Genomic DNA, 19,933 nt, shown 5'->3' on the forward strand with positions numbered 1-19,933 from the left:
TGCCAGGCAATGTTCCAGCGTTTCTGAACAGCTGAGGCCACAGCCCTAAAACTGTTCAATAACCTTGTAAGTTCCTTGCTAATTCTCAGCTTGTTTTATGAGCGCCCCCCCCCCCTTTCCCTCTAATAAGGGCAGATTGCTAACAAGCTTTTCTGCATATATGGGCAGCTGTCCAAGGACATTCTTTAACATCTGCCATTCATTCTTCTCCCCTTTCCTCTTACCTATGCTTATAGTATATACCAGTGTTTCTCAAACGTTTTTGTCTTGCAGCGCACCAAAAAGATGTAAAAATGTTTGCAGCACACCTGAAAAGATTTGCAATGCAGCCTCAACAGTGCCCATCAATGCAGCCTCCCCAGTGTCCATTAATGCAGCCTCACCAGTGTCCATTTATGCAGCCTCACCAGTGTCCATTTATGCAGCCTCACCAGTGCCCATTATTGCAGCCTCCCCAGTGTCCATTAAAGCAGCCTCACCAGTGCCCATTATTGCAGCCTCCCCAGTGTCCATTAAAGCAGCCTCACCAGTGCCCATTAATGCATCCTCACCAGTGCCCATTAATGCAGCCTCACCAGTGCCTATAAATGCAGCCTCACCAGTGCCCATCGATGCAGCCTCACCAGTGCCCATCGATGCAGCCTCACCAGTGCCCATCAATGCAGTCTCCCCAGTGTCCATTAATGCAGCCTCCCCAGTGTCCATTAATGCAGCCTCACCAGTGCCTATAAATGCAGCCTCACCAGTGCCCATAAATGCAGCCTCACCAGTGCCTATTAATGCAGCCTCACCAGTGTCCATAAATGCAGCCTCCTCAGTACACATAAATGCAGCCTCACCAGTGCCCATAAATGCAAACTTTTTTGTCTTGCAGCGCACCAAAAAGATGTAAAAATGTTTGCAGCACACCTGAAAAGATTTGCAATGCAGCCTCAACAGTGCCCATCAATGCAGCCTCCCCAGTGTCCATTAATGCAGCCTCACCAGTGTCCATTTATGCAGCCTCACCAGTGCCCATTAATGCAGCCTCCCCAGTGTCCATTAAAGCAGCCTCACCAGTGCCCATTAATGCATCCTCACCAGTGCCCATTAATGCAGCCTCACCAGTGCCTATAAATGCAGCCTCACCAGTGCCCATTGATGCAGCCTCACCAGTGCCCATCAATGCAGCCTCACCAGTGCATATAAATGCAGCATCACCAGTGCCCATAAATGCAGCCTCACCAGTGCCTATTAATGCAGCCTCACCAGTTCCCGTAAATGCAGCCTCACCAGTGCCCATAAATGCAGCCTCACCAGTGTCCATAAATGCAGCCTCCTCAGTACACATAAATGCAGCCTCACCAGTGCCCATAAATGCAGCCGCACCAGTGTCCATAATCGCAGTCTGATCACTGGGCAGGGCAAATGGGGTGTATCAGGGTCTCTCACCTGGCAGCTCATCTCAGTAGGTCCTTGCACACCAGGGGCCTCCTAGGGGGGTGATGCTCCTGGTCCTGGGGTAAAGTTTCTGCCAGTGCCCAGCCCCGCAGCCTGAGCCGGTCACGCATCCCGACTCCCTTGCGTGCCTTGCCTCCAAGACCCCAGTCTCCAGGAGTTGTAGTTTCTTCTGTGCTTAAGCACAGACTACAACTCCCAGAATGCAACAGCGGCTGACTGTTACAGCGACGGCTCCCAGGCTTCCCACAGCACAACCACAAATGTGCCCCCCTGACACAGGCACACAGTTTGAGCAACACTGGTAGGTCTCAGTGGCATTCTTTTATATAGAGCAGCATTTTGTGATATGCGTCACACATACAAGTCAATCAGAAATCAGTTTTTCCAAAGTCTAGCAATTGTAATGCTGCACCTGCTATCTGCTACTAGAAACTAAGGGCTCATTCACAGTAGCCACGTGGGCGGCAGGAAACTACACAGTCGAGCTGGACTTTTACCACCCGCCAACCACTATCCCCTTTAACTGCAGACAGCAATTATCCCTTCTTTCGTAGATATGAGCGGTTCGTTTCGTTGTGAATCGAAATTCGGATTAATTTATTGTTATTCGGAAAAAAGTCAGATGTATGAAATTACAATAGTAATGGATTTAACAAATAGAAACAAAATTTCGGATGAAGTTTGAATCATTTTCAAATTGAATTCTATTTTCCAAAGAGAATAAAATAGAATTCAAATGAAAGAAATAGAATAGAAAATAAAAGAATAGGAAAAAATAGAATAGAAAATAAAGGGATAGAATAGAAAATAAAAGAATAGAAAAGAATAGAGTAAAACAGAACAAAATAGAATAGAAGATAAAAGAACAGAATAAGATAGTATAGGAAATAAAGGAATATAATAGAATGAAAAAAAATTGAATAGAATATAACCATCTTCTGAAATTCTAATTTTGGATAGAATAAATTTGAATTAGCATAGAAAATAGAAGAATAGAATAGAAAAGAATAGAAAAAACAATAGAATAGAATAAAATAAAAAGAATATAACCATCTTCCGAAATTCATTTATAATAAATTTGAATAGAAAAGAATAGAATAGAAAAAAAAACATAGAATAGAATTGAAAAGAGAATATAACCATCTTCCAAAATTAGAATGTCGAATAGAATAAGTTTGATTTTGAATGGAGATCGAATAGAATTCAATTCAGTTAGAATGACCGAATTTGGAAAATATAAATCGATTCAAATTCAAATAAATCAAATGAATTACGAAAACAAATTAAACAAATTTATGTAAGCAACGAATGGAAAGGAAATACAATTTTTAATTTTGCAAATGTCTAGGCTATTACTTTTGGCGAGTGCTACTTCTCACCAGAACCGAAACATTTCTCTTTCAATACATTTTTATTGAAAAGTTTTAAAGAAATACAGCGTGCGACTGCAATCGGATATACAGATAGGAGCATCATATCGATGACTTGCAAGCCAGTAGCAGTCGCAAGTAGAGAAATGATATCAAATGACAAAACGTTTAGCATGTCAAACAGTTCATTAATCGTGCGATAACAGAAAACCAATGTAATTGGAGGAAAATGAAATCTGTGCACCAATACCAGAGAAGTGTGCGCTAGTGGATGAAATATATATATAGAGTTCACTATGTAAAAAGGAAAGAACAAAGAAGTGCACAGATAAAAATCATCCCTATGGAAGAGCCTAGGTAAAAAGGAAGAGAAGGGGGGGGGGGGGAGAGGAAAGTGGAATAGGGGCATCAGGAGCACCCCAGCCGGAAACCCAGGGTCTCAGAGCTAAAAGCAATAGATAACTGGCAGTTGGCATAGAAAGGAGAGCATATTGAACCCACAGGGTCCATATTTTAAGAATCATCTCGTATGTATCTAAAAGAATACTGCAGAGAATATCATTTTTGAAAAAATCTCTAAAGGGTATGAACTGTTGTTTCCAAGCTCTCGCTACTGTTTGTTTTGCCACCAGTAGTACATAGGTAGCCAGTTTAAACTGAGGTTTGGTGAGGTCTGGAGGTTTGAGGTGTAGCAGGATATATCACAGATCTCTTGGAAAGGGATGGGTCAATAATGATTGTGGAAGTTTAAGGACTTTTGTCCAGAACCAGGAGAGGATAGGGCATGTCCACCATATATGGAGGACATCTCCTGGAGCAGAGCAGCCCCTGAAACAGGTGCCAGGGGCGGATGGGTGAAGGTGTGCCAAATGAGACAGGACCAGGTACCACCTTGTAACTGTTTTAAAAGCCGATTCATTTGTGAGGATATTAATGGAAGGAAGTCAGTATGGTCCAAATTTGTGACCAGCTTCCCCTATGCCTTTAAGGTTCCTTTCTCACTTGGAGATGTAAGTGTGGTTGTTAGCGTTTTTTGAGGTTATTCAACTGTGAGTAAAGACCCGATCCTTTCAAGTAAATGGGGCCCTCAACCGATCCACAGCCGAGTCCAATGTATACGGATGCAGCACAGCGGTGCAGGGCTCAAGGAGTTACAGCAATGAAATGCCACCTCACCGCCTGTTAAATGCTCTCTGAAGAGGTATCCAAACAAGCCCTAATACTGTTAGCACACCTTCAGGCAAGAAAGTTAACTACACAGTTGAGATACGAATGTTTGTTGTTTTGCTGGACTTTCTCTGCACATTTTCATGTGCTTTTTGTGTTTGTGATCAAAAGAACTATAAAATACTTTTCTTGGAGTCCATTGAGGGACACAGTCTGATGATATTAAAGAGGAGCTAAAGTTTCCATACTTGCCTGTCCAACAGTCCTGCATTGGCATCTTCTTCTGGGTGCCAGTCTTCGAGCCCATTCATTGGCCAGTGGGGGATGATGTCATTCCTGTGCATGCGCAAGAGGCAAATAAGACCAGCCAGTGGGGGATGATGTCACCCCTGTGCATGCGCAGGAGGCATATAAGACCAGAACTCAGAGACCGGCCCAGCACTGTAAGTTGAGCTGTGCATGCCCAGCTCAATTTACAGGGCTGGAGGAGATGGCAAGCAGGCATGTAGGGGCATTGTATTGCAGAAGATGCACTGCATGTCGCTGTTTTTTTACAATGGGACTTCAGTTCCGCTTTAAGCTACGTAGGGTTATACTGCCGCCTACAGAAGAACCTGACCTATGTTGCTTAACTGTCATCAAGCTATGTCCCATCATGGATGAAAGGGACACAACTGGATGATAATTAAGCAGGGTTATACTAAAGCCTACAGGAGAAATAGACCTATGTTGCTTAATTGCCATTAAACTGTGTCACTCATTTGATGATAGAGAAAACAGGATTTTGGTATGCGCTGTAAAATCATTTTCCCTGTGTCCATAAAGGGACATGCATTACATGTGCCAGCACGGTCTCTGTGTGTCAAGATGACTAACTTTTGCACATGCACTGGAGTTAGATCATTCCATGCTTCCCAATCAAGGTGGCTGAAACCCAAGGTGAAGATGCCAGCATGTATAGGGTCTCCTTACAGACATCAGACCATTGGCGAGGGGTATTGTGACTTTAGCTCTGCTTTAGGCAACATAGGTAAATTTCTCTTGTAGGTGGGAGTATAACCCTCTGTTGCTTAATTATCATCAAGCTGTGCCCCTCAATGGACAATAGGGAAAAAACACTTGTGGGTTTAACCAATCAATTTTAAACAGTCTGCTTCAGTCTCCAGAACATTAAATGAGGGGAATCTCCCTACTGGGGATACAGACTGATATAAAAACCTAAGATTCTATTTATTCCATACTTCCGTGGTTGTCAGTTTATGAGGTATAAGGAATCTCAGCTGCGTCCCTTTTAGCACCAAAGGGCCACACATGATACAGATGACTACAAAGATACCAATGGAGATGATCGAAGACTAAGAACATGTGACAGGAGTAGTCGGACACTGAAGACCAGCTGCAGGAGACAGTTAGGAGATCACTGCCCTTTACAAATAAGGTTCGTAATTACCACTACTGACTGCTAAGGTCTTCAAAGAGCCACACAACTAGTACTAAAGGCCCCCCAGTGCCGGACCTAATTATTTCAAAACAAACAAAAACATTTTTTGGATGGGCTTCCACTTTAAGTGACTTTGGGCATTCAAGATCTTGGCATAAGTATGGGTTTATGTAATATTTTCTTCCTGCAATGTTAGAATGCTTCAAGCACTCTAAAGAATGCGTACTCGTTTACGCTATAAGAGTTAACCATGCGTCTTTCCTCTTTGGACACAGACCCAGGCACATTTAGCTTTCTCAATGCTGTGTCTTCAAGTGTCTGCTTTACATCAGAGACCGCGGCACAGTAAAGGCTCCGGGGGTGGGAGGGGTGCTTGGACTGAGATCTAGTGGACCAAAAATCTCCTGGACCTACCCTTATTCCGTCTGGTTCCACTCACTGTCATCGGGTGTTCAGTGCACAGGGACCTACTTACTTGCGATGTTTGTGTGGGTGGAATAGTCACCGGATCAAGGCTGACTAGTTCTTGTGGCCTACAGCAGAGTGTGCGCTGTCATCATCCTCACGTGTATATCGCTGTGCAGCGATGTGTGCGTGGGCCGTAGGGACCCTCTAAAGAGCGTGCTGAAAGGCAACCAAGCCTCTCCTTGATTTACGTCTCCTAGGACATCATAAAATTACATGTAAAAATATTACTTCCCACCCATACTGCAGCTACAGTATTTAAAAACCAAACTTCAGTTCACAAGGGACAATAAAACAAAATTCCAGTCAAGAATAAAAAGCATGTATTTACAGGATTAAGGGACACAGCCCAGTTATTGAGTGGTTCTACTATTCATCCTGCTAATGCTGCCCAGCAATCACTGGCACTGTGCCGAAGTCATAAAGTTCACTTAGGCAACAGAACTTTCATTACCATACTACAATGGAAGAAGTATGCCCCATCATAGTATGGTCAACCCTATTAAGACCCCAATATACTTCCATTAAAAAAGGGGAGATAAAAACAGGCAGTGCAAGTAGAGTATTGACAAGGTTTAACCACGTGTAATCTTGAATTCAGTGTGCAATTTAGTACTCATATCTCCCACCTTTTTGATATGGGAACAAGAGACACCTATTAGCAAAAGTATGTAGGCATAGGACACAACCCCTGATACGCCTCCTTATAATATAAGTATATGAAAAAAAAAAACGATTAGTTAAACCGCTATTCCTTTATATTGTCTTTTAAAATTTACAAATGCAATTTAGAATTTGGATGAAAGGTTTAGGGCAATACTAAAAAGCGTATTTTATATACAACTATACAGATCAGGCCAAAATGAGGGACAAATGAGGACTTTGTTCCAGATCAGGGACAGTCCCTCAAAATCAAGGACAGTTGGGAGCTTTGCATACTGTAGTATAGATTTGAAATTGGGTAAAGGGTGGCAAACTATATTTATAAAAGTTATAAGAGGTCTTAAAGGGATTGTAAAATACATTTTATTTTTTTTTAAATAACAAACATGTTATACTTACCTCCACTGTGCAGCTCGTTTTGCACAGAGGGGCCCCGAACCTGCTCTTCTGGGGTCCCTCGGCGGCTGTCTCTGCTTCCTCCCGCAGGTACTTCTCACGTTCATGTGAGCTCCCTCGCATGGTGAGAAGCACCTGCGGGCGCGCTCCCGTGATACAGCCAGCGGCCATAGCCACTCGCTGTATCACACGGCCCCGCCCCCCCAGCGCTCCGCGTCAGTGGATGTGATTGACAGCAGCGCGAGCCAATGGCTGCGCTGATTTTCATCCATCCACTCCAGCCAATCAGCGGCCAGGCTGAGCGGTGAAGAGGACGGTGGGGACGAGCGCGGGATTTTCGAGGGGTGAGGTAAGTAAAACGGGGGGGCTGGGGGTGCAGGCAGTGTCAAATGTTTTTTCACCTTAATGCATAGAATGCATTAAGGTGAAAAAACATTTACCTTTACAACCCCTTTAAGGTCAATAAAACATTTGAATAACTAGACTTCATTCATTTAGAAGAAGCAAAATAAAACATTGTCACTTAGAGGTGACAATACATATTTTTTTATGGCATTTCAGTGTTTTATTGGAGAACTTTGACGTTGGACTGGAAATCTTGGGCCAGTGCCCAACACCCCTGGGGCAAACTCAATCTCCCATATCCAGGGGTGGACTGACGATTGGGCGACTCGGGCACTGCCCAAGGGCCCCGGGCCACTAGGGGGCCCCATCAGGGTTGCCAGCCTCAGTAAAACCAGGGAAAGTATGTAAAAATCTGTGGTCTAAAAATCCAGAGATTATAGCTACCCCACCTCTCCAGTACCTTCTCAGCCAATAGAAACATGTCTGTGTATACTGTGTGATTGTATACTGTGTGGCCCCATAATGTCTGATTGCCTGGGGGCCCCATAATCTCCTATTGCCCGGGGGCCCCATGAGTTGTCAGTCTGCCCCTGCCCATATCACATATAGGACTCAATGATGGCCAGATCTGACCAATGTGAAGTTGTGGCGCCAGTCAAGTTGGAAACAATTTGAAGTCCTCATATGAAAACCAAATGGACACATTGCTAAAGCCTTTAACATATATCTAATGCTCAAAACTTTTGTTCATTTTGGAGTAGGGAATGGTTAAAACCACTGTAAAAAAAACACTGTCAGGTTTATTGACATTTGTGTCCCATTGGGAAAATATTTGTACTTTTGTACTGCACTGTTATTCTGGTGACAACTCAAAATTTAGTATTTTCTTTAGTTTTGGATTTATAACAAACACAGAGAAATTGAATTTCCACGGCAGGTATACAAACAGCAATAATAACCTCAGCGCTCTTTTCAAAATGAAAGAAATAACTGGATCTTTCATCTTAACTGTTCATTATCCAAGCAGATATCTGACAGCCCCCAAGGTCTGGGGCCCGGTTTTCTGCAGTACCTTTGGATGATAAAAGCAGAAGGCTGATTGACTGCAATGTTTTTCTGCACATACTCAATTCACACGCAACTGTCATGTGCTGCTTCTCATATCTTATCTTTTGTTTTTGTATGATTTATTTCAGAATGGCATTCCACGCTCGTTCCAATATTACCTCCTACCAATTACTGAGAAAACTATTGACAAAGTTCAAAAGTACTAACTTTTTTTTCATATGACCTTTTTTTTTTTTTTTTTTTTAACAGTTCTTTGCCCTATGTTGTGCAAGAATGGTGGTGTATGTATAAAGAAGGACCAGTGTTTGTGCCCACCGAACTTTACGGGAAGATTTTGTCAAATTCCGATACCCCCAGGGAATGGTATAGCTGCTTATACCATAAGGAACAGCAGTGAGGGGCAGAATTCACAAACTAAATCTGTGCACACTTTGCCTTTATCCAACCACCAGCCAGAAAAAGACGGTAAAGTATATTTCTTCAAATCGACAGACTTAAGTGTATTTCCACCACTGCCATCTGGCACATTGTTTTGTTGATCTTTACACAGTGGGGAGAATTGAATAAAACCTGGAGAGTGCAAAATCTGGTACAGCTGTGCATTGTGGCCAATCAGCGTCTAACTTCAGCTTGTTCAATTAAACTTTGAAAATAAAACCTGAAAGCTGATTGGTTTCTATGCACAGCTGCACCAGATTTTGCACTCTTTAATTTTAGTAAGGCCTCTTTCACATGGGGCGGATCAGTGATCTGTCCTGTGGATATCCGCTTGCTCAGCGGGGATCGCTCGGTCCATCGCCGCTGAGCAGGAAGATGACAGGTCCGTCTTTGCACACTCTGCAGGGATGGACCTGTCAGAACGCCACTCTCCCCTATGGGAGATCGGATGGCGACGGAATGCAGTGTCCGTTGTCACCCGATCTGATGACAGATGGAAAAGTAGGTTTTTCCTCCGTCACACTTTTTCGGATCGGAGCGGGTCGGATGTCAGCGGACATGTCACCGCTGACATCCGACGCTCCATAGACCTCTATGGAGCATCTCTTCAGGTCCGCCTGAAAAAGTGACAGGCGGACCTGAACGGATCGGCCATGTGAAAGAGGCCTAAATCAACCCCAGTGTGCTGGTTTTTCTAACCAGCCAAGAGAAATTTGTTGAGTGGACATCAGAAATATTACCCTGCTGAGGGTATAAAAGAAGCATTCAAAATTCAAGGAGAGGTCCAACAGTTTGACTATTTTTAGCTTTCCCAGTTACACTCTTGATTTCTATGTTATTATTTTATTTAGCCATATCTTGCCAATCCTGGCAATTAACAGAAATATTCCTGTTCACGAGGACACAAAACAGAGCTGCAAGTGGTGGTAAACCTAATTTGAGACCAACATTTTTCATATGGCCATCTACTGTATCTGAGTGCAAAACCAATAAATAGCTAAGAAGTGACTTGAGGATTACAGTCCATCTTCCCATTGCTTTAATAGAGCATTTTGATGGGCAAATAAAAAGAAGCCTTTAAATTTCAAACTAGCAAAACAGCATCATTGCCAGAATTTGACTATTCTTTATGACCTCCAAATGACATGAAAAGCCAACCATGTGGGTTTCTTGTATAATAAAAATTAAATTGAAATGATATAAAATAACTTTGTCTACCCACCTTACTTGCCCATCTGATGAAAACTGCATTCAAATAAAGTGAACATGGGTGAAGACCAGAGCTTCTTCTCATTGACTAGTCTGCAAGGCAGTGTTTGCGTGACGCAGCAGCCATCCCCATGCAGGCCATCTCTCAGCATACCCTCCATGTGTGTAGTATGGCCATATACCCTATATTACCAAAAGTATTGGGATGCCTGCTTTTACACGCACTTGAACTTTAATGACATCCCAGTCTTAGTCCGTAGGGTTTAATATTAAATTGGCCCACCCTTTGCAGCTATAATAGTGTGTCTATGTGAATGTTTGACCTTTCTTCCAGAAGCGCATTTGTGAGGTCAGGCACTGATGTTTGACCAGAAGGCCTGGCTCAGTCTCCGCTCGAATTCATCACAAAGGTGTTCTATCTGGTTGAGGTCAAGACTCTGTGCAGGCCAGTCATGTTCCTCCACCCCAAGCTCGCTCATCCATGTCTTTATGGACATTGCTTTGTGCACTGGTGTGTAGTCATGTTGGAACAGAAAGAGGCCAACCTAAACTATTGCCACAAAGTTGAGAGCTTGAAATTGTCCAAAATATCTTGGTATGCTGATACCTTTACTGGAACTAAAGGGCCAAGTCCAACCCCATACTATAATCCCCCCTCCACCAAATGATTTGGACCAGTGCACAAAGCAACGTCCATAAAGACGTGGATGAGCCAGTTTGCGCTAGAGGAACTTGACTGGCCTGCACAGAGTCCTGACCTCAACCCGATAGAACACCTTTGGGATGAATTAGAGAAGAGACTGCGAGCCAGGCCTTCTCGTCCACATCAGTGTCTGATCCCACAAATGCGCTTCTGGAAGAATGGTCAAACAATCCCATAGAGACACTCCTAAACCTTGTGGACAGCCTTCCCAGAAGAGTTGAAGCTGGTAAGGCTACAAAGGGTGGGCCAACTCATTATTAAACCCTATGGACTAAGACTGGGATGCCATTAAAGTTCATGTGTGTGTAACGGCAGGCGTCGCAATACTTTTAGTAATAAAGTGTAGATGGCTGTAAATGGTCAAACATTATACATCCACCAAGTGCTGGGAGATTGTCATAACTTACTGTAAATGCACATCTGGTCAGGCCATTGGTAGAACATCTTGTCTTCAACTAGAATTTCTTTATCAAAAAAGTTTTGAAATACAGGATAATGAAGAGGTGGCAGGAGATATTTTTTTATATCATTTCTGTTCCCAAAAGATGGCACTCTATATTTTGAAAAATTAGTGAGCTTCCTGAACAAACAAAAAAAGATTAAGCTCATTATGTTAAATAAAAGCTTTGATTTTTAACATGTTCTTTAACTTTCTTCCTGAATGATTCTGTTAGATTTACTCAAATCTGGTTTTTCTTCTCACAGGCCTTATTTCTGTTGTGAATGTCCACGTTGAACACCCTCCAGAAGCCTCTGTGAACATCCATCAGGTGGAGAAAGTAGATGGACGTGAGGGCCAGGCAAATGTTGGAAGAAGGGTTGCTTCACCAAATCAGGGGATCAGAATCCCTATACATAGAGTACAGGCTCAGAGTAGCCCCAGAATCAATGGCTACTCAGAAACATCTGGCTATGTGTACTGCTTCAGACGACTAGACAATGGACAGGTAAAGAAATTAATTAGAGATGTTAAAGTATTTCTTAAAGTGATACTAAATACGCCCCTGTTTAATTTACATTACCCCTTCTCTTTCTGCATGTGGGTGACGGCACTGTAATTATTTTAATTAAAAAAAATCGAAGTACCTTTTCCCTAATCGATATACAGCTGTCACATGATCCAGCTCTTTCCCAGCCCGTGTGTAGGGAAACAGTGGCAGGAAGAGATTGTAGTCCTCTGCTACTAGTCACATGTTCAAAATACAATGTAAAAAATAAACTGTTTTCATATATATTTTAAATCAAATATTTATTATTTTTAGCAATAACATGGTGTGGGTGGATTTCTGCCAGTCCAGCTTGTGTCTTAAGCCCCGTACACACTAGAGGACTTATGTCCGACAGACTTCCGAAGGAGTTCCGTCGGAGTTCTGCTGGAATTCCGACGGAGTTCTGACAGACTTTTCGGCTGAGCGGACTTGGCCACACACAATCACACTAAACTCCGACGGATTCGAACGTGATGACGTACGACTGGATTCGAATAAGGAAGTTCATAGCCAGTAGCCAATAGCTGCCCTAGCGTCGGTTTTAGTCCGTCGGAATAGCATACACACGAGCGAATTTTTCGAAGGGACCGGGTCCGGCGGAGTTCCTTCGGAAAAATTTGAAGCATGTTCCATATTCTAAAGTCCTTCGGACTTTGGCGAGTCAAAAGTCCGTTGCAGCCCACACACGATCGAATAGTCTGACGGACTCAGTCCGTCGGACTTTGGATGTTGAAAAGTCCGCTCGTGTGTACGGGGCTTTAGAATAACAGGGCGGTGAAGCCTCCATCAATTAAGATGTAATATCCCACTCCAATTTTGTTTAGCTGGTTAGTGGGCATAGAGGAGGAGAGGGGGGGAGTGGGCTGTCAGTTATCACTGTGTATACACCTACATGTTGCTCAGATGCGATAGGGAGGAAATGATCAGCATAAAAACACACTGAAAGCTCAGTATATGTACTAGCTGCCAGCATTGATCTGAAAAATCCCCAAATGCAGTGGGGACATGGACAGAAGGGGGAGATAGAGAACATCAAGATCAATAAGGTTTTTTTGAAAAATACAGGAAACAAATCTTATAGTGACTGAGTGAGTATGAACTGCATGTAATACACTATTTATTAATAGTTTAATGATGTTCCACTTTAAGCCCATGCTTTATCAATTTTAGTTTTTAATAGAGTTTGAAGGTGTGAAAATCTAAGTTGGGTTTTCATTGCATTCTGTGCCACCACTGGGAACATGCATGCTCTCTATGTTTTCTATTAGGAGAAACAGGGTTTGAAATTCAAAAATGTAATAGTTATCACCATAAAGGGAGCTGAGGGGAAATGTTCCAATGGGGACGCCTCTTCTGTTATAAGAGGGGATTTCTCCTTTACTTTAGAGACTTCCCTTTGATTGTTGTTGTGTCTTCAGGGCAGGAAGTGAAGGGGAATCTCCCCAATGAGACAGCAAAACAAAAACCTTCCAGACATTTTAACTATTCCCATCTATACAAAGGATGAACAAGGTTATACTTTGCATTTTATATACAGGCAATGTTCTTTCTGCTTTAAAAATATAATAAATTATGCCAAATTTTCTTTTTAATTAACAGAACATTTTTTGCCCAGCACGCTTTCTAGATAGCCCACAAAAAAAAACAATTTACACTGTCTAAACAGAGGTTTTAATTGCACAACATTTGCAATATGTGTAAGCTACTCTGCCTCTTAAAGACGGTGCTTTTTGTAATGTGGTAGTCCTAGCGCTATTCTATCAGCTCCTCCATGTTGGTTCATATATAGCAATGGATAAATTTAAGTGTAGGTATGCCTGGAGGGAGGCCCATTGGGACACACCAGAAGCCCACCACATTGGCAGCTGCAGACGCCCAATGTGTTCATGTGCCAAATCTAGCAAGCTAAACAAAAAGTGGCATCTGCTCCAATTCATAACTAGATTTAAGAGGTGCAAATGTAATGGATTCCACATTGAATAGAGCAAACAAAACATTTTTTTTTCCAGCACACTAACCAGCTAGCACACAAAAAAAAATACAAAAAAAAATGTATTGTTTGTTCTGTGCATAGCCCTTCCATGGACACCCTACTCTAAAACACTTATATTGGAGCAGTCGTCATTTTTTTAGTATGCTTTTAATTAACCCCTAAAATGACCCATTAACATTTAACCTAACCTGTTAAATAAAACCCTTAAACCGAGCCCTAAAATAAAGCGTATCAAAAAGTGGAACTATACTCACCCCAGCAATAGCGATGTGGCATCCACAAGCTTCCTCACTGGAGCTTACATCCTCTCCTAGGCGTCTTCTATGTTCTGCATCTTCAGCCATCGTGATTGGCTGGCCCAGGATGATGTAACTCCTGCATATTCATCCTGGAAGCCGGCTGCGCATGTCTACAAACAGAAGAAGAACGCAAACAGGGAAGTAAAAAACCTTTATTGCAGAAGAAATGTAGTACAGGTGGCCCCCGGGTGACAAACAACATAGGGTCTGAAGGTTTGTTCTTAAGTTGAATTTGTCAGAACAGGTAAATTCAAAGTGTAGCACCAGCCAAAAAAAATTTTTAAGCTTTTTGGATAGCATAGGGAAGGGTTATCAACCTTGTAATATTTATTTTGCTGTCTGTGCCCCTATTCAGAAGATTTCACCTAAATTCCTGTTTCGGAGACAACTGGATTTAGAAAATTTTGGGTTGTTGTGGAAACAAGGATTGGTGATTAAAGTGTCAACGGAGGTACCTTTTTTCCCTTCCTTGGGGTAGATTTCCTCTCACTTCCTGTTGTCCCCCCTTGTTTATAAGCCTGAGTCATTTGTAAGTCGGGTGTTTGTTACTAGGGAACTGCTTGTATATCTTTTCTGCAATATAAAACATTCCTGCTCACAAATTTTTGAAAACATTAAGATAACCTAAACCCTAAAGTGAATATACAGTTGTTACCGGGGTCACTTGTCCTGTAGGTGGGGGTTACTTTCACGCAGGTGCGCGCTCATTAATTCCTGGAATCAGTTGGGAACCACGTTCATATGAGAATCAAACATTAGGGCGGTTCCCTGGCTTAGCGATGAGCTGTAGACAGTGTGCAGCAATAAATTATTAAAGGGGTTGTAAAGGTAATTTTTTTTTCTTTAAACAACAAACATGTTATACTTACCTCCTCTGTGCAAGGGTTTTGCACACAGCGGCTCAAATCCTCCTCTTCTGGGGTCCCCCAGTGGCACTCCTGCTCCTCCTCTTCTCGCGTGCCCCTACACTATTCGCTTTCCATGGGGGGCACTCGTTAGGGCACGCTCTCAAGTCCTGCTGCTGCGTCCTTTGACATAGATAGCAGGACTTGGCCCGACTCCCATGTCACTGGATATGATTGACAGCAGCAGGAGCCAATGGCCCCTGCTGCTATCAATCTATCCAATGAGGATCCGAGACAGTGGCTGGAGCTGCTGTGCTCACCCCTGTCGCTGGAACGATTGGGCTCAGGTAAGTAAAATGGGGTTCTGGGGGGCAGCTGCACTACAGAGTGTTTTTCACCGTAATAAATGAAGGGGAAAAACCGTGAGGGTTTACAACACCTTTAAGTGGAGTGCTGTCCCATGTGTCTACACATCTTCCTTGTGGTATGCTGAGCCTATGCCCTCTCCACCAGTCCAGCGTAACTCTGCCACCTCACTCCCAGTGACAGAATGGTATCCTACAGTGCATCTAGCATGGTTCCGTACTATGGGTTTGGTCCCGGTTACTTTTGGGAAACCGACCACTAGGGAGGGAACCACTAGGGTTCCACCCTTCATGACTGGCTGCAATGTACCCTGCACTAGTAATGGCTAGCCATAGCAACTACATTCCTCTTCCTGCTTGTCTTGAGGAGTAAACCTTTTAGCCCTTGTACACACGGTCGGACATTCCGACAACAAAATCTGTTGGATTTTGTCCGACGGATTTTGTCCAAAACTGGTGTTGCGTACACATGGTCAGACAAAGTTGTCAGAAAATCCGATCATTCGTAACGTGATGACGTTATTTCATTACGACGGGACTACATTCAGGCTAGTAGCCAATAGATTTGGTCTAGGAATTTGATCTGAGCATGCGTGGCACTTTGTCTGATCGGAATTCTCTACAAACTTTGTCGGTCCAGCTCTAAAACTTTGTCGGTCGGATATTCCGACGGAAACAGTCCGCTGTAGCCCACACACGATCGGATTATCCAACAAAACGGTCCGATCGGACATTTTCCATCCGAATGTCCGACCGTGTGTACAGGGGCTTATAGTGGCCTTGTTGCATACCCCACATGTGCTTTACTGACCCTGTTCTTTCCGGATTTCATGTCTTGTGGGGTTTCTCCTTGCTCAAGCTCCCGGTGGACTCTCTCAGCTCCCCTGAACCGGACCTCCCCCCTATTTATGACTAAAACAGGGAGGAAGGCTGGTCCAAGGCAAAAAAGCCCGGGAACTGCGATGCAAACAGTTAACCCTTTCTTCAGCCTGGGCAAGTCAACTTTCTAACTAATACAAAGAAACTCACACTAAAGGCAACCTGCCTACAGTATATACTACCCCTCAAACTTTTAAAAAGGACATGGTGTTTAGCCACATACTCCACGAAATGGATGCTGTTTACATTTATCAGACTGAACATATATAGACGTGAAGATACGCTTACTCCATCAATATTTTATTCTTTAATCATAGAGATCAGCACATCAAAAGGAATGTCACATAAAGCTTTATTAACTTTCTTCGGAGGTTAAATATCAAACACTTAAAATGGATTGCCATGATTAAGGCCGCAATAGCAGCCAAAACTTGTTGGTGGTGTTTGATATTGTCGTGATCATAGCCACGTGTCGGACGAAAAACGTTGGGTGCTGTTTGATATCTAAGCTCCAAGAAAAGTTAATAAAAAAGCTTTTATTAGACTTCCCTTTTGATGTGTTGATCTCTGAGGATTCTTTAGCCAGAAAAAGCTTTTTCTGTGCTCTTCTCCTGTTTAGGTTTATTATTGTGACTTGTGACTTCTTACTTGTGACTTCCTGACTTCATGGCTAAGCCCTGCTGCTGTCCGATGAAACTGCCTAACTGGCCTATTATTGGACAGGGTGATGGTAGTTAAAAAAGTTTAGCCATGATGTCAGATAAAGTCAGACTCTGAGTAACAAAGTGAACCAGAATCGTAGAGGGGCACAGAAAATGCTGTTGTGGTTAACAAAAACAATAAAGGTAAGAACATCTGCTTTTAGACATGACTTTTTCCTGCTTTATTATCGAGTATAAGTTCACTTTACCTTAACCTCCATCCCCCATCTTTCCCCCAATGGAGACCTCAACACAGCTTTTCCTCAATCTCTTTGACAGAGGAGCCCAATGCAATAATTTACCGGGCTCAAGGAACCCCTGCTAATATTTACTATGTCTATATCTCATGGTATATTAGTGTTATAGCTACAGGGTAGGATGCTTTGTGGTCATTAGGAAGAGTTGCCCCTCACATATTGCTAAAATGATCATTGGCGTCAGTGGTTAATTATCTGAGAGTCAGAAGTTGATGATTGCTCATAGAATCCCTAGCAACCTCTGGAGGAACCCTGGCTGGGGAAGGCTGCCTTAATGTAATTCCTAAGACTAATTAACCCTTAAAGAGGAAGTAAACCCTGATGGGTTTACTTCCTCTTTTTTTCCCTGCAAAGGTAAAGCATAATGGACTACTATGCATCGCATAGTAGCTCATTATGTGTCACTTACCTGACACAGGAGCCAGCGAAGTCGCCGCTGATCCCTGTAGTCCGCCGCATCCATCTTGCTGGTGGCGTCTCGCAGCTCCGACCAATGACAGCTGCGAAGCCGCAATGACATCACTCCCGCGCATGCGCACGGGAGTCGCGTCTCGCAGCTCCGCCTCTGCCATTCGGCAAAGCCGCGATGACGTCACTCCCGCGCATGCGCACGGGAGTCGACAAATTAGGCAAATCCATTCTTGGATTTGCCGCATTTAGTGCGCCTGCGCGCCGCTGTCTACGGCGCATGCGCCGTAGACAGCGGTGCCCATTTTCGGGCAAATATCTCCTAAACCATATAGGTTTAGGAGATATTGCTTGGACCTACAGGTAAGCCTTAATCTAGGCTTACCTGTAGGTCAAAGTGGTTTAAAGGGGTTTACTTCCTCTTTAAATCCTTCACACTTACCTTAACTACATGTACTATTGGCACCAAACAAAATACTCTTGTGTAGCACCCTCCTAGGTGGGGGTTGGATAGTTAAATAAGTGTTGGGATGTGTTTTTGATAGGTAAATAGGTTGCCACACTGTAGGTGTAGTGTGATTTTTGTGAAGGAAAAAGCATATTGGTTTGGTTTACTGTAACCAGTGAGCTGTGATTAATTAGTTAGGTCTAATCGGTGTGCTCTGCTGCTGCCAGCCTGCTGGATAGCTTCCTCTGTATCCAAGCAACTTGAGAAGTTTCTGGATGATAGGTGTGGATCTTATATGCAGATGGTAGCATGGATATTGATACAGCCTCAGTCTATTCCAAAGAGGCAGACTCTGAAGGCATGCTTGTATTTATTCTGAGAGCACACAGGGCTGAGGGGGGCACGCTGCCCTTATAGGCACAGGCTGTTATGTGGAGGCCTCAGGTGGGCAACCGCAGGGAGGAATGCAGAGACCCAGGAGCTTAGAAGAAGCTGACTGAGGGGACCTGTCTGCCACAGATCTGTCTGGTATGACTGGAGGGCATCGCTTGGGAGATTGGAAGAATGTATCCATCTGTCCTTGGGTCTTGTGACATTTCTGGATCTTGGGGACTTTGCTCTACTAGTACTTTAGCTAAAAGATTGAGTCCTCTGTGTACATAGTTCATCTTCTTGGAGTATCCCACCACTTGCCTCATCCCTATCTAAGTTCTTCAAAAATAAAAACAACATCCCCTAGACCTGATCCTTGGAGAAAGAGTGAATGAGCCTGTTGTGTGGCTGGCTGAGGGGCTGAAGTTGGGAAGACCTGGACAAGTAATTCTGCGACTCCTACCAGAGTAGCGCTACACTTGTAGTGAGGATTTGGTACAGAAAACCGCCATTCCAATTTATACATGACTAGTAAAAAATAAGATTAAAGTATAACATCCAGGGTTTATTTTTATGTTTAAAGTATCAAATTGTATTCTGGAGAAAAACAATACCCATGACTATACATAGAAAAGTTTAGCTGGAAATGGGAAAAAAAACTTCTTACGTAAGCCAAACAACATGTGAGTGCAGTTTCCTCGGCAGCTCTGATACCAATCACAGTGAGCACACAGCTGCTAACAGCCGGACCGTATTAGGCTCCTACAGGTGCAGGCAATCACATTGGCTATTAGCCAAAAACCTGGAATGAATTAAGATTGGAGTGCTCTCTACACTCCTCATGTCATTCCTCAAAATCCAAACCATACATGAGAAGATTGTGTGCAGAGAAGGAGACTTTAATTTGATATCATGCACACTCTAGCAAAGCTATAGTACAGTGCCTTGAAAAAGCATTCTACCCCTTGAAATTTTTCACATTTTGTCATGTTACAACCAAAAACTTAAATATATTTTATTGGGATTTTAAGCAATAAACCAACACAAAGTGGCACATAAATTGTGAAGTGGAAGGAAAATGATAAATGGTTTTAAATCTTTTATAAAAATAAATATCTGTAAAGTGTGGGGTGCAGTTGTATTCAGCCCCCCTGATTCAATACTTTGTAGAACCACCTTTCACTGAAATTACAGCTGCAAGTTATTTTTGGGTATGACTCTACCGGCGTTGCGCATATAGAGAGTGAAATTTGTGCCCATTCTTCTTTGCAAAATAGCTCAAGCTGAAGTAAGTACCGGAGCTGTATTCTCACTAAACGGGCATGGTGGAGAATCGGGAAACTTCAGACGGGGATCAAGTCAGGGACCTCAACCAGGGGAGCTGATGCTTGCAGAGCAGCCTTGTGAATCAAGCCAGGCACCGATCAGTAGGGGTGAAGCTTGAGAGGTATCTGGGCTGCCAAGCTAGGGACCCAGCAGGGAAGCGTGGGTGACGCTTGAGGGAGATACCACTGAAAAAGCCTTGAGGAGCTCATGTGATTCGGAATCAGTGAATCACTAGGAGCTCAAGGGGCTGAAGAACTACAAGTAGAAGTTGTAGTGAAGTTGAGTGAACTGTTGAACTTTGTGTTAGGAACTGTTAAGTACTGTTGCCATAGGAGACAGCAATCCT

General features: G+C 43.2%; 1 protein-coding gene across 1 annotated transcript in view; it reads left to right on the forward strand.

Moving 5' to 3' along the window:
• The window catches only part of LTBP4 (latent transforming growth factor beta binding protein 4), a 343,681-nt gene that overhangs the window by 228,104 nt on the left and 95,644 nt on the right, over window positions 1-19,933 (forward strand). Inside the window, exons 6-7 of the mRNA XM_077482606.1 lie at window positions 8,605-8,820; window positions 11,411-11,652. Of these exons, the coding sequence (XP_077338732.1) occupies window positions 8,605-8,820; window positions 11,411-11,652 (458 nt within the window). The remainder of the gene's footprint in view (window positions 1-8,604; window positions 8,821-11,410; window positions 11,653-19,933) is intronic.

The sequence above is a fragment of the Lithobates pipiens genome, unplaced genomic scaffold (genome assembly GCF_037356315.1).
Source record: "Lithobates pipiens isolate NorthernLeopardFrog02 unplaced genomic scaffold, aLitPip1_a1.2 Scaffold_1, whole genome shotgun sequence".
NCBI lineage: Eukaryota > Metazoa > Chordata > Amphibia > Anura > Ranidae > Lithobates > Lithobates pipiens.